At 40.3% G+C, this 16,226-nt stretch overlaps 1 protein-coding gene across 5 annotated transcripts in view; it reads left to right on the top strand.

Annotated features, from left to right (window-relative positions):
- Positions 1-16,226, top strand: part of NALCN (sodium leak channel, non-selective) — a 265,363-nt gene that overhangs the window by 43,254 nt on the left and 205,883 nt on the right. For 4 of the 5 annotated variants that reach the window (XR_012511758.1, XM_074378486.1, XM_074378485.1 and 1 more), the window contains one exon: positions 3,778-3,932. Coding sequence is in view for 3 of the 5 variants with exons in the window: in XM_074378486.1 (XP_074234587.1) it covers positions 3,778-3,932 (155 nt within the window). In the remaining 2 variants the exon portion in view is untranslated. Of the gene's footprint in view, positions 1-3,777; positions 3,933-16,226 lie in introns of those variants that run through there. The other variant, XM_074378487.1, reaches the window with a different exon arrangement.

Genomic DNA, 16,226 nt, shown 5'->3' with positions numbered 1-16,226 from the left:
ACACTTTGGATGATGGTGCTATGGTGCTACTTGTGATGAGAGGAAATGTTGGCGAAAGGTTCACTATAGGGGAGATAAAGTTGGAGGTGCTTGTGGTGTAGCCAAGGGGAGAGATCTCACAGGCAGTTGGACAGGAAGCTCAGGGACTCTAAAATGACATCTAGGATGACAGAGAGTTGAAACTATAAAAATAGATTTGATTGCATAGGGAGAGGGCATCACAAAAGCCAGGGACCAGGCTCAGAGCAACTCAAAACTAAAGGCGAATTACAGGAGGAGGAGATGGAAAAGGAGAATGACCAGAAAACCATGGACAGAGCTAGCATCCTCAAAGCCAGAAATGTTGCATCCATGAGCCTTCCTTCCAAAGCTACAGCTCTCTCTAACCACAACCAGAAAAGGCTTTCCACATTTAAGAACTTGTGTGATTAGGTTGGGCCCATGTAGATAATCCAGAACGATCTCCCCAACCTAAGATTTTTAGCTTTGTTCACATCTGAAACCTTAATATTCCCTTTTGCCACGTGAGATAATGTATTCACAGGTTCCAGAGGTTAGAACGCAGACATCCTTAGGGGGTCATTTTTCTGCCTTCCACCAAAACAACTACATGGAATGCTGCTGATAGGTCACAGAAGATAAAAGCTGGAGTTTTCCCAATTGGATGTAGCACGTGGCAAGAAACGAGCAATTTCAGTGGATTAGAGATCATGAAAATGGGCTGAAAACTGAATTAGGGAGATTACAAGTAACTACTTTTTTCAAGAAATCTGACTGTTAAGAAATGCATGTCTTGAAACCTTAAGCGTGAATCGGTATTTATTATGACTGGGAGACTCATTGTCTCTAGTTAGGATATGGCTGTTGGAACAAGAATTCTACCCCCCTAATTCCACAAAGCCTCTTGTTCTATCCTGAATATCTGAGGGAAAATGAACAAGGAAGTAATTAACATTAACAAATAAAAATAAAATCTAGACGATCCTTGTTAACTGAGGAAATGAATATATATTCTGAGACTCTTGACTTTCATTTCAGTTTTTAGAAAGGCTATTTATCATGTGGTTTTAGATACATGAGTTCCAGAGCAATTAATCATCTAATAAATGTGTCTCTAATAAGCATTTACTAATAGCTTGATGTTGGCAAAAATAATGTGTTTCAAATCTGCTGCCCCTGAAGCCAAAAGATTTCAAAATACTGTCTGTGCCAATGAGGGTTGTGCTTAAAATAGGAATCAGGACTAACATGAAAGGAAAAACGAGGGAGATCAAAAAGGGAAAAAATACTCTAATATGTATAAATTAATGAAAATGATCACAGTAGTTAACAGTTACTGAGTGATTGACTCATTTCCAGGGCTATTCTGAGAGTTGTATATTAGCTCATTTTATCAAGACACCATAACAAAGTTGGTGCAGTTGCTCCCCTATCCTTGAAGTGAAGAAACTGAGGCAGTGCAGACCACAGCAAGGGTTCCAGACCAGGGAGTCTGCAGACTTCAAACTATACATTACAGTAGGTCACACCTAGCACTTGCAGTCTACCGCGTGCCTGTTTTAAGTGCTTCACAGCTGTGACATTTTCACCACAACCCCGTGAGCAAAGTGTTTTCCCACCATCTTACAGATGGGAAAACTGAGGCACGGATTGGTGAAGTCACACGTGTAGTGGGGCTGAGCCGAAGTCGCACCCAGCGGACTGGCTCCAGAGTCCAGTTATCCAAATAGCTGAAAGATTATGAGTTTTGAAACGTTTTCATGGAGACAGAGTGCTTTTCTCAGACATCGCTGCTATTGTCTTTTTAAAGTATTGGAAATGAAAAAAAAAATTACTAATTTTGATGGGCCGGTAAACTTTCCCCTTCCAGAATGTCACCTTACCTTCCTCAAGTATGGATTAAGAACTCGGTCATCTGTGGCGTTTCTTTCAGCTGCACAATTCTGTGAACAAAATGGTTTCAGAGTCACATGCCAGAATTCCATCTGTTCTTTCGACAGTTCTTTATTGTGTTTTCACAGGCCAGGATTTAGGTTACATTTTATCGTTGTAATGATTAATAATCACTGATAATAAGCATTTATTGAGTGCTTGGAACACGCTGGGTGCTACGGTGAGTGCGTTACTTGGCTCACTAGTCTTCGTACAAGCTTCTCTCCCTATTTCATGGATGAGGAAACTGAGCTTAGAAACGTTTGGAACTTACTCAAGTCATACAACCAGTAAATGGCAGAGCTTGGAACCAAACCCAGAATGTTTTACTCTGAAACTCTGAAACCCAGTCCCCTCACCACTTTTTTCTAACGTGTAAGTACAAAATCAGAAACCTGGAGTCAGGCTAGACTGGGGCAAAGACACATCATGGGACCTACACATAAGAATATGAAATGAGGAGAAATAAGTGATGTGTGTGCCTAAAATCGTGTCTTTCTGACACAACCAAGTGGTGATTTCCTCAATCAGAGCCCTTCCTCTGGGTTTTGCACATGATGTCCAAAGGACCAGCCTGCAATTTGACAGTTATTTCAACATTCCCTGAGATGTATAGACAGGTTAGTTCGCTTGCAGCTAACCAAGAGCGAAATCCTGAAGGTGTAAACATAGAGTTTCGGTTTGACTGAGACAGAACTGGGCAAGGTGTCATCAGGCATGGGGGGTGTGTGCGCGCACAGGTGTGTGTGCGCGCGCGTGTGCATGTTTGCCTGGTGGCCTCAAACAGCTAAGGGATTGTGGAGAGTTAGGCATTAGACTCTAGGGAAAGCATATTTTATAAGGGAAGGAAGGAGCCAATTGAATATAAGAAAATATTAAAGAAAAGAAGTGCCACCCAAAAAGTCTGCCTCAGTTTGGCCTTAAGCGGAGGGGACTGAGATGGTCCTGAGGTTGGTCCCCATTTAGGAAATGCCTAGAAGCATTGATATAGTCGGAAAGTACTGCAATGAAGTCATGGGTTTATAAGGCTTGTGAAATCCTCTAGCCTAAACTTCGGCCCCCTACACCGTCCCTGTGAATTGTCTCGGCCAGCAGCTGTTCGGGGCCCAATTTAAGGTCAGCCCAGGATGAGATTCCACAGTCACCATTCCAGTGATTACCTGTCCTCTCTACCAAGAAAGCCATTACATATCTAAGCCCTTTGACATCAACTTCATCTCCAGTTTGTCCTCCAGAGAGATGAAGTAGGATTATATCATCATCCACCTAAAAAAAAAAAAAAACCTTAATTTTCCTGGAGCCGTCACTAAATCACCCCATAATCTCTCTCTTTGCAATGTGATGCCTTCAGTTCCCTCAATCTCACCTTACTTATCTGATTTTCTTTCTAAACTGCACATGTGACACAGAAGAAGACCAAGCATCATTTATGAGACTCACAATACGGTACTTTTGTACCATATGGAAAATGACTGCCATTACTTGCTGTCGCTTAGCAGTGGCCACAGTAGGAGAAGGATTTGTGAATGACAAGGAATCCCCAGACAAGTTCACATTCCTCACAAATCGACAGAAAGATTCCTCCCTTTGCTTATCTAGGCCTTGGTCTTTAATGATAAACTACAATGGTAATAATATTCTTATAAAGAGCTGCTGTGATGGTGAATCAGGCATCATTTGAGAATGTTCAGTACATCATTAATATTATGAGTACCATTCATGAATCGGGAATCTTAAATCTGTGTCCATATGCAACAGTTATTAATGAAGAGTGATTACATTATTCATTGCAATCAACACTTACAACTGTTGAAATTGTCTGACCCTTTTCTGTTTTGTTCACAGAAACGTAACCTGGAATAGTTTAGCCATCCCGGATACACACTGCTCACCTGAGCTGGAAGAAGGCTACCAGTGCCCCCCAGGGTTTAAGTGCATGGACCTTGAAGATCTGGGACTTAGCAGGCAAGAGCTGGGCTACAGTGGCTTTAATGAGATAGGTCTGTCTTACTGATAAAACCCATTTTCAGTTTCTATTTTACAATGTGTATGAAATGGAGAAAATAGTTGTATAATTGATATTTTATTTTCAGACCGGCTATAGTATTTAAGAAACACAACAGCAGATACTAACTACATCCCTGTATTGTAATATATTCTACCTTATAGACTATAACATACAGCCTGTGTCTGTGTATAGTTGGTAATATCTGTACAGAGTTAAATATTTCTCATTTCAGACTATTCTGATTCTTAATTAGAGCATTTCAAAGCATTTGTTTGTGGGGCAAGGTTCAGGAGTTGTTACAAAGAACCCCTTGAGTCAACAATAGTTGGTTTCCTTCCACATTTAACTCCACCCTAGTAAGCAAGGTAAGTCTTAAATAACCGGAATACTAGACACTGATGATTGCATGAGAGCTGAAAAGTAATTCTGGGACAGAAGGCAGCTAATGAAATACTTCACGAATATGCATCAGCTGCACAGCAGAGGCACGGGAAACGCTTGTATGTGAATACATTCTGCTCAAGAGTGTCCATTTATTTGTGGCTTGTCCTGTGAAGTCCCGAAATGTGCCGCCACACACAGTAATGGAAGAACTTAGCATCTGCCACTTAGTTGATATCATTGCATTTGTTATAATTCCATTTAAGTTGCAGAGATTTCGTTATTGAAGCAAAAAGCCATGGAATTCTTAACAATTATTTTGTGCTTTGCGAATTTGTCTTAGTCAACTCAGGCTGTCGTGACAAAGTACCACAGACTGGGCGGCATAAGTAACATAAATGTACTTCTCACCAGCTGGAGGCTGGAGGTCTGAGATCGGGGCACAGCATGGTTGACTCTGGGGAGGCCCCTCCCCCTGGCTTGCAGAGGGCTGTCTGTTCTCTGTGTCCTTATGTGGTGGGTTGTAGGGGAGGGAGAGAGAGAGAGGGAAAGCTCCCTGGTCTCTTCTTATAAGGTCACTAATCTCATCATAAGAACTCCACCCTCATGGCCTCATCTAGACCAGATCACCTTCTAAAGGCCCCAGCTCCTAATACATCACACTGGGGGATAAGATTTCAAAATACGAGTAGTAGAGGGTGGGAAAGTGGATACAAACATTCAGTCCATAGTGGAATTGTTGGAATCATTTGAAAAAAAAAATTGTTCTTAAAGTTTCAAGGCCCAGGTATTACCTTTGAGTTCTAGACACTTTTACCCAAGGCCTAAGAGGAAAATCTCTCAGTGTATAACAGGGTAGTGGTTGGGCTCTTTTGGAAGCCAAATGTGTTTATTTTTAACCTGGCTTTTGGTGTGGTTTCACGCCTCAGTGGGCCAGCCGTACGGTGGGGATGTCACAGCCAGCCAAGAGGGCATCAGCCCCTGTCAGCCTGGAGGGCAGCTGCTTCAGACTCCGCCCACCAACCGTCACACATCCAAAAAAGTGGCTGATACATCCTATTCCCATCCTGGCCTTCAGTCCTAGCAGCTCCGGGCTGTGTTACACAGGATGGCATTATGAACCCTGGGCTAACTAAGTGTTTGAGTTTCAGAAAGGCTATGTGAAGATCTTGCATTGATTGGGGAGTACTTTCCAGACATATGAACTAAACCACAAGTCTTTGGATAGAATATAGTACTGAAGCTGGGCTGAAAAAAACCATGAATAATTGGCATTTTTAAAGAGTGAATTTTGCATTATAACATTCCTAAATTTCATTCTCATCTTTTCATGTTTCCTCATAGTGAATTCCGAGCACTGTAGTTAGACAGGCAGTCTTCCAGCTCTTTTGGCCAATGATACTGTTTTCTGGTTCACAAAAATTTAGAAACCAAAAGATGTGAAGCATTTTGATTTGCTGTCCTCTCTTATACTTACCTGGCTCGGGAACCAATCTTCCATCCTTCCCCCTGCCTCAAAAGTGCAGAAGCATCTTTATGTGGAGCCTGCCCCAGAAGTCCTGAGGGCTGGGGCAGGACTGGGATGCAGGGCTGGTCAGAGCCTGCTGCTCTTTCTCTTAGTGGCTGAGTGTGCCCCGGTCTTGGACAGAGAGTGGCCAACATTCAGAACTTAGGCTGCCCTTGCACTGGGAGCCTCCTGTCCTTTAAAATCACGTTGCTAAATTGAATCACACCCTGACCATTTTCAATGCAGCAGTTTTGCCGCAACTCCAGTTGCTGCATTATATGCAGACGGCTTCATTTGTCTTCACTGTGGCTCACAGCAGCTTCAACTAATGTGAGCTGCAATGTCTCCTTCTAAAGTGTGTGGGTGGGACGCCCAGTTCCAGGAGGCAATTGCCCTGAGAGGGGGGTGTAGCCCCCCCACTGAGGCAGTAATTTTACTGTAGCTCTGCTGTTTATTTGCACATTTATCTCCTAAGGATTGAAGCTCCTTGAAAACAGGAAGCCCGCCTTTTCATCCTCATGTCTCCTGGGCCTAGGGCAATGGCTGCCTCGTAGCGAACCCTGTGTCAATATTTACTAGCGGACTGAACAAAGCGCTCATCCTTTTGAATTTGCTGGTGACCAGTCATATTTGTGCTAGGATCTAGAGCCCTAATGGAGAATTAAGTTGTTTTCTTGTTGTTCTTTCCCCTGATTGGCCTGCTTTTGTTGGCAGTCCTCATTATTCCTCATGACTTCCTCTTTTATACAATCTTAATTTGGTCTGTCTGCTGCTTTTTCTCAAACGACGATTGAATTTAACATCATCGTAGGAGTAATGGTTAGATAATGAAATGTTGACTTTGAATGATAATCAAAAAATTGTAACATGGTGGCTGTAGTTCAGACTGAAAGTGGTAACTACATACTGATGTTATGTATTTATGTAGATACACAAACTAGTATTTTAGATTATTTTAAAAGTTCATATAAAAACAAAAGATAATGTTTCATTCAAAATGGAAAAGGAAAGGAAATTAGTTTTATTAGACACATGTGATCATCTCTTTCTGCATGCAGCTAAATTTAAAACATAATTAGGTGCTTAATTGTACATTTAAATTTGGCCAATGTACTGTATATGTAAGTAATCATGATTAATTTAAAAGGAGCACATTTCCTTTTCTTACTAATCCAAATTACCATGCAGTACATTGAATTTCAGTCATTTATTAAATTTTATTTATTAGTAGCTTTATGTCTCATTAAAATGTAATATTGATGATGTTGAAAAACTCAATTTTTAAAATATATTGAAAGCCAGAGTCATTAAGTAGAAAAAAATTATAAGTAAGGGGCTCTTTGTAAGACTACAGAATAAAATCACCTTTTTGTCTCTAAAATCATCCAAATATCAAGGAGACTGAGAGACAGAAATACAATTACCATATTTAAGGACTCTGAAAAACATACTATAACTATAAACCACAACATCAGAGGCCCAGTGTCTTCTGAACAGAAAACTTCCTGAAAGGATCCTGGCTACTGAGGACCTCAGACAGAGCCAGCAGAATGCTGGTGTTCTAAAACAACCAGCCTTCACTGTACGCTCAGTTTAAAAATTCAACAACAGAATTAAATTATAGAAAATAATAATAAGGTAAAATAACTAGTATTCTCAGAGGAGCAGAGGAGTCCTCTGTGTGATTCCCTGACTGCAGGAGCTTTCTGGAATTCTGAGTGGCATCACAAAGGAGAGGCCCTCATTCTGGAGCGGTCGGGGGAGAGAGAGGACAGACGCTCAGTTGTGAGGGCCCCGTACCGCTGACCGGCGTTGACTAGGACGAGGGAGAGACTGCAGGTTTGCAAACCTGGCTCTGCCTTACCATGACCTGGGGAGCCTTTCAAAACTCACCAGTTCCCGAGCATCATTCCCAGACCAATTAAATCAAAACCTTAGAGAGTGATGGAAGGCGCAAGTGGCTTGAAAAAGTTCTGCAGGTGATTCCAGCCCGCATGCAGAGCGTGAGCCACTGGGCTGAAGCCACACGGATGCACACAGACCCCCACAACTTGTGGAAATCTTAACTTCTGTTCCACAACACGACCTCCCCCTCCCCTACATGGAACAGTGACAGATAGCTGGTTCTCAAAAAATCAGTGTCAAAGGTGAGTAATAATCAAAAAGAATCAGGACTGTATCTATAAAAATGTACCTTTTGGTACATTTAAAACTAAAATGATACTCAATATACATATAACTCCTCAAAGAATGGCAGAGGAAGAAGGTTTAATTATACAAATTAAAAGGATACAACTTGTCTCAATAAGGTGACATAATCAATGCTGAGGCACATCTTAGTAAAGATGCTGGATTTCAAAGCTAAGGAAAGCATCCATTGCGTATCCAGAAAAAAGAAAAGATCAAGTCCATTCTGAAGGGGGCCATCAGAGAGAGGCCTGGAATTTCATGTCACCATTCAGCTCTAGGACAATGTCACAGCGCTCACCTTGTCCTTAGGGAAAGAATGTGTCAGACTCTTTTTGATTATTTTTGAAGCGGCAAGAACTCAAGAGACTTTATTTGACATGAAGTCTTGAAGTCGTTCAGCCAATCAGGATAACTTCTCATGGGCCTGGTCTCTAGCATCTACTCACTTTGGGAACAAAGCTAACACAACTACAGGATTTACAAACTATGATGGAAATATTACAGACTGACTGCAGAGCAGGGAGATGATCAGCGGGGGAGGTAGGGTGAAGAGGGTGATGTTTATACTTAGCAGGAAGAAGCAAGGATCGTTTTGTACAATATATGACTCGAATCGTGGAGGCATATGTACACTTGCCAGGAAAATGCATACAGTCAAAAATTACTTTTGAAAAAATTCGGAGCTCCAAATAATGGCCTTGGGGTTTGGATCATGGCTGTCCTGCATACTGGTGTGGTGAAGGAATTAACCTTGTTTGCTTCAATTTTCTCATCTGTGAAATGAGTGATGGACCTACTTTATAGGGTGGTTGTGAGAAGTAACTGAGAAACTACACTTAGTATAGTGTCTAGTAGAAAACCAATTTATGGTTACCAAAGGGGAATGGGGGAGGGGAGGGATAAATTAGGAGATTGGGATTAGCAGATACAAAATAGATAAACAAGGTCTTACTGTATAGCACAGGGAACTATATTCAACAGCTTATGGTAACCTGTAGTGAAAAAGAATATGTAAAAGAAAAAACATATATGGATAACTGAATCACTATGCTATACTTCAGAAACTAACCCAACATTACAAATCAGCTACACTTCAATTTAAAAAATAATTTAAAAATTAGAAGAATAGTGTCTAACATGCAGCAGATCCATGATGAGCTAGAAATTAAGAGATACAGTGGTAAAATAGGAATACATCTCTGTGTTATTTGAGAAAAAGTGACAGCTTTAAGGAGGGAGGATGTAGATGCTCTCAGATTGACAGCTCGATGTCTGGTATTATCCCCTCTTCCTTGCACCAGTTTGCTTCTCAGGGTTTTCAGGATCTTACAGCAAAGGAGGGGACCAGGGACAAGGGGCATTCTTAACTTTGCACCATGCTCCTGTGAACTAGTATCTCAGATTTCACTGCTTTCTAATCAATGTACAGAGGCCAGTATTTGTGGTGTTTAGTTTTCATTCGTCAATGTTTCCTCTCTTGCCACTCTGGACACTATCCTCACTCTTGGGCTTTAACTGTCTCTTTAGAATCTTATCCCTATTTAGTTTGTGCCATGAAATTTTCTCATTTCATTAAGCCTCCCCTTTGCAATTTGATTGATCCCTATATGTTTGAATTTGGGACCCTGGATTCGAGCCACTCCCGTCTTTAGCAACCTCTCAGCGGGTGCTCCTTCTGCAGACCTAAGCAGAGTGCCCGGCGGGGCACCGAGCCAAAGCCACAGCGGCGCTGCTTCCTGCTCTGTCTGCAGCGCTCAGCCCTCCCCTAGGTCCCCGAGTCAGATGGTGACTGAGATGCTGGTTGCTTCTCTGTGCCCCTCTACCATTTCCGTACCTCTGCGTCACCGTTTCACGGCACCTTTCCCATGGCTCCTTCTAAAGGACCTCAACACACACATCCTGTCTAAGATGTTAGCCTCTGCACCTAAGACATCCCGCACCCTCATGATCTAGGCCTGCTGAGGAATATACATTATCGAAAAGACATATTTGAGGATCATAAAATCTGTTTAGCAGACACTGTTTCCGTGATTGAAGTGAGTATGGGGAGGTGGGGAGTCAGCATGCTGTGTCAAGGTTTGGGGACAGATGACACCCCAAAAAACCCACGCTGTAGATGTGAAACCAAACAAATCACATCGCCTTAGTCAATTTAGAAGACGTGTCCCACTTCAATTTCTGAGTACTCATCCTCCTTTCAGCCTGTCCCCTCCTCTGCGTTACCGCATGCTTTTCAACATGCGGGGCGTACAATCAGAGACAATGCAATTTTCTGTGATAGCACTGAACGTGAAATGAGAGGAATTTTGAGCTGGAAAAGGTGAGGCAGTCCCACGTGGGAAAACTGAGCATCAGGGGGAGTGAGATGAGAATTTCAGAGAACTCGTCGCAGAGGCAGGGCCAAACTCTGGGTTCATGATTAGCAGACTCGCACTATGACTTACTGTCTTCCCCAGCCCTTTTTACCTTTCAGAGCAGTGTTTAACTCAGAAGGAAACTCAGAAAACTACCTTGCAAAGTTCAGTTGTGTTCTTAATTTTGTAGTAGAAGTCTCGTGTCACTTTTGGTAAGTTGCCAGCGGAGGGGACAACTGTCCAAATACACGGGATGTACCCATTAGGGAAAAAAGCCACAATAAATCTACCACATGTGGGAAGGAAATCACAGCAAATGCCATGAAACTGGCAACTTACTTGTCATGATCTTTCAATAAGAAGGTAAGAAATTGGGTACAGAGCTATTCAGGTGGTAGTTTTTAACTCTCCATTCACTGTATAATCAGGTAAAAACTCAAAACATGTTCCTTTTTGATAAAACAACCTAATGAATGTCATTAAATGGTAAAATTCACCCTGGGAGGTCACTTAGGAACTAAATAGCTATCAGGCATTTTTTTGTTGTTGTTTCTGTTCATCTTCAGAATCGTAAGAACAAGTGACAAAAGCCCCATTTTTAAAAATTCAGAATCATCTAAACCTGATGGAAACAATTGACATCGGGTAAAGGAATTCCTTAAGTAAGGTCAACCTATACACGGGGCATTCAGAAAATAACTAATAGAAAAGACATTTAAATTGCACATGCTTTTAATGCTACATGGACTGTATATAGTGGACTATTTTCCTTATTCAGGCTGCACGATAATCAAAGATAAAGCCAGGAAATAACAAACACCATGTTCTTATGGTGACTAATTGTCCAATAGACAGTCTTTATTATTATAATTACTGTCATTACTTATGACGAGGACTGCTATCATTTGTCGACTGCTGAGTATGTGCCTGGCTCCATGCAAAAGGTTTTCCATCCATTGTGCTTTTCAGCCTCAAAATAAACCTATTAAGTGTCATTATCCCCGATTGACAAGTGAGGAGAATGAGACGAGAAAGAATTGATTTGCCCAAAGTCACACACAGGCCACAGTCGGGAGCCCAGGCCCGCCCCGAGTGCCTGGGGGTCAAAGGCTGCATTCTCAGGCCGCAAAGTCTGCCTTATCCATGCGCTCGGCCTCCAGTGACAACCCGTCCCTGTGGTCTGTCAGGACAGCCTGTCCCGTCTACGGTCTCAGGGTGGTAGAGGACACATGTCCTCCAGTGGGATAATCCACCGGACATCCTGCCTGCTCCTCTGGTCCCCAAATTGAGGACAGAGAGGTGACAGCGAAGTGGAGTAACGTCCACTGCAAACCAAGACCGCTCAGGCTGCTCTCTGCCTTTACATCTAGCGCCTCACAAGGGAGTTGGTGCATGACCCACGTTTGTTGCATGTACCAGTCTAAGTATACAAAGAATATACCTGGGAGGCAGTGCAGTTTTACAAGATAATTTATTGAGCAATGGACATCTGGGCCAGGATTAGAGGCAGTGGCAGCAAAAATGAGTAACTATGCTTTTGATACAAAACGAGACGGTAATCACATAGACTGGAGATGAGGGGGAACAGTTTGAAAGCAGTAGGTTATGTTATTTGATATATTGCAGTCAGGTTCACTTTATCTGAAGTAAGTCCAAAATGTTAATATGATACATCTATTCACTATCTGTAATTTATAGCTACATGTATCAGTTTCGCCTGTGTATTTGAATTTCCTTTCTCTTTCTCTTTGAGATATGAATATTTAAGTTTGCTTCTTTTTTTCTTTTCTTGTGATGAGAGCTCTTAGGATTTCCTCTCTTAACAACTTTCATATATAATGTACAGCAGTGTTAATTGTATTTATCACGTTGTACATGACATCCCTTGTACTTACTTACCTTATAACTGTAAGTTGGTACCTTTTGGTTACCTTTGTCCAGTTCCCTCTTCCTACACCCCCTGCCTCTGCTAACCACAAATCTGGTCTCTTTTTCTATGAATTTCTTTGTTTGACCTACAACACTATGTTAGTTCCTGCTACACAACACAGTGATTCAGTATTTTTGTACGTTTCAAAATAATCACCACAAGAGGTCTAGTTATGATCTGCACCATACAAAGATATCACATCATTATTGCTTGTATTCCCCACACTGTGCATTTCATACTTGAACTCATCTATTTTATTTTATTCATTTATTTTGCAGCTGTTAAAGTTGCTTTCTAAATGCCACAGATTAACCAATAGGCTTTTTTAGGTTGATTTTGAAAATGCAGATTAACTAATTTCTTTATTAGATATATGACATAAAGAGTATTGAATTTATTTGTCCTCTTTATAAAAAAATTGTAAAGCTTTTTCTTAAATTAAGAAACCCTTCTTTAAAATATTAGGTAGAAAAACCATAGATCATCAGTGTCACAGAGTTAAAATGTGGATCTTGAATGCAAATACAAACTTAAGGTGATAGCTTATAACCTTTGTTAAGTTTTTTCTGGAAATGATGAATTTTAATCTGGCCTTTCAAGAAAATGAAAAAAATTAAAGTGGAGTGGACTGCAGCCTGCCAGATTCTCGTATAGGTGCTCCTAAATCACTTCTGAAGAAAGCTATTATGGGTATTGAAATTTTAGACTGGTGTTTTTTCCTGAGGGAAATTATATTTTAACCATTACTTTTGTGGTATTTTTCTCATTTGACTTTGGGTAGTACTGGCTGCAAGATACAGACTCAGCTCCCTGTGTGAGTCATAAATCAGGTTTATTAAACATTGATGAGAAATAACATCAGTGGTTAGTTTCACCACTCGTAGTGTTCTGTGCTTGGCACTGCCCCTCTGTTTTGCCGCAGGAGGATTGACAGTGAATCCACCTACACTGTCTAATGTTTCAGTTTTAATTCAGGATTTGCTTTACTTTAAAATTCCTCCCTAGGTTTTTTTCTATTATCATTCTATTATGTTTACAATTTGTCTCTTGTTACATCTGGTATTAAATATGGAGATAAAATGTGATGAAAGGAAATTACTTTTATTCAGATCATAATAGGATGTAAATTGAACTTTGTTGATGCTGCAGCTAAAAATTGATTCATCAGATTTAAAGGATGTTAAGCCATATTTCATGTGGCTGTATGTGATACCAGATAAAAGCTTTACAAATGGATAAAAAAAAGAAAATTATTATGTATCTATAACTATGATTTGTTACGGAATGTACATTTTTATTCCAATTGCAAAAAAAGACACAGTAATAAGTAATCTGGAAAATATGTAACTGAGATTTATAATACTTTGTGGAAAAGCACCAAAGGGTTGTTTTCCCTGCATTAATCTTTATGTTTAGTTTTGCTACTGGAATTACTTATCGATTTTTATGAAAATACATAGGGGAGAAGAAACTAGGGTAATAGAATTCAACCAAAAGTGCTTACTTTAATCTGTGATAAATCTATACTTGCTCTCTGAAGGAATTCCTTTACCATGGGACAAGGAAGACTTGACATATTTTTGTTAAATAGAAGGAAAAAAATTAAGAAGCTTCCATACAAGGACTAGTTACGATTGCCTTTGGCCAAATGCCAGAGTTTTATCCCTGGGTCCAGTCATCATAAATGTCCTCGGGTTACATGCAAGTATGCCTGAGGCTTTCCAAAGGAATTGAGTCTCAGGGTTTCAGTAGATTCTGACAGGGTAAGACTTAGTTAAACTGAAATTAGATATGCACATATTATTCAGGATATTAGGAAGAAAGAGGGTGGAAAGAGAAATTGCAGACATGATTTTAAAAAGAGGTATCACTGTCTAGTATTTAGCAGATAGATGTTCAGAAGTTCTTAATCTTCTTAATATTAATTTCAGCAAATATTCAGATGCTTTCACCTTCCATCTAAGTGCAAATGAGCAAAGAAAATTTAATGTAATCAGGAATTACCTAAACATAAAGCCATATAAATGTTCTTAGGCAATTCTTACTCTCATGTGTCTAATAAGAAATAATCTATATTTCTGCATGGAGTTATATTATTTCATTTAATAACTAGTGACTATAAAAAAATAAACTCAAAGTGACTTAAAGACTTAAACATAAGACAAGATACTGTAAACTTCCTAGAAGAAAACAGGCAAAACATTCTATGACATAAATCTTAGCAATGTTTTCCTAAGGAAGTCTACCAAGACAATAGAAATAAAAGCAAAAATAAACAAATGGGACCTAATTAAACTTATAATCTTTTGCACAGCAAAGGAAACTATAAACAAAAGGAAAAGACAAACCACAGAATGGGAGAAAATATTTGCAAATGAAGTGACTAACAAGGGCTTAGTTTCCACAATATACCAACAGCTCAATAACAAAGAAACAAAGAACCCAATAAAAAATGGGCAAAAACCTAAGCAAACATTTCTCCAATGAAGACATGTAGATGGCCAATAGGCACATGAAAAAAATGCTCAATATCATTAATTATCAGAGAAATGCAAATCAAAACTACAATGAGATGTCCCCTCACAGCAGTCAGAATAGCCATCATTAAAAAGTCCACGAACAATAAATGCTAGAGAAGGTATGGAGAGAAGGGAGCCCTTGTACACTGCTGGTGGGAATGTAGTTTGAGGTAGCCATTATGGAGATTCCTTAAAAAACTAGAAATAGAGTTACCATATGATCCAACAATCCTACTCCTGGACATATATCCTAAGAAAACTCTAATTCAAAAAGATACATGCACCCTAGTGTTCATAGCAGTGCTGTTTACAATAGCCAAGACATGGAAGCAACCTAAATCCATCAACAGATGACTAGATAAAGAAGATGTGAGATATATACACAATGAAAAAGAATAAAATAATGCCATTTATAGCAACATGGATGGACCTAGAGATTGTCATACTAAGTGAAGTAAGCCAGAAAGAGAAAGAAAAATACCATATCACTTATATGTGGAATTTTTTAAAAATGACACAAATGAACTTATTTACAAAACAGAAACAGACTTAACAGACATAGAAAACAAACTTATAGTTACCCATGGGGAAGGCAGGGTGAAGGAATAAATTGGGAGTTTGGGATTTGCAGATACTAACAACTGTATATAAAATAGATAAACAGCGAGGTCCTACTGTATAGCACAGGGACCTATGTTCAATATCTTGTAATAGTCTGTAATGAAAAAGAATGCAAATTCCATATTTAGAATTTAAGGAGCTTTGACTCAGGGAAGGAGAGTCTAGATTTTATCACAAATCTAGATAAAAACAGACATGAGCTGTGGCCTGAGGCCCCGCTTAACAGCCAGGCCCCACCTAACTTGTGAGTGAAGCCTTCTCAGACTCTGTGACCCCAGATAACCTGCTAGACCACAGCCATGAGTGACCCAGATGAGACCAGCAGAAGAATCACCTATTTGACTCTAGCCCAGTTGCTTCCCACAGAATCACGACCCAGTGGTGGTTGTTTGAATCCACTATGTTTGGTGGTGGTTTGTTACATAGCAACATATAATGGGAAAACCCTCACTTTACCAAAGAGGAAGCTCAGGTCATGATGAGAAGTGACAGACCTGAGCCCACATGGCGTGGGGCAGGTCCAGGATTCAGACTCAAGTCAGTCCAACTAAAACTTCATACTCTACACCACCTCACTCCACTACATTCAGCATCTTCCAAAAACTAAACGGATTGCATAATCAGCATTTCTGAAAACAGAGGTAGTCTGGGAAATGACATTTGCTCACGACTGTGTTTGCTTGTTGAGACTTTTGAAATTAGGAATGTTCTGGAAGACCTGGGGTATGCAGTCACCATCTCTGAGCGATGTTCAGGCGAGGATTGTTGATAGTCCTCTGATGTT

The sequence above is a fragment of the Camelus bactrianus genome, chromosome 14 (genome assembly GCF_048773025.1).
Source record: "Camelus bactrianus isolate YW-2024 breed Bactrian camel chromosome 14, ASM4877302v1, whole genome shotgun sequence".
Lineage (NCBI taxonomy): Eukaryota > Metazoa > Chordata > Mammalia > Artiodactyla > Camelidae > Camelus > Camelus bactrianus.
The sequence above is the reverse complement of the archived record's forward strand: the minus strand, read 5'-3'. Positions and strand labels throughout refer to the sequence as shown.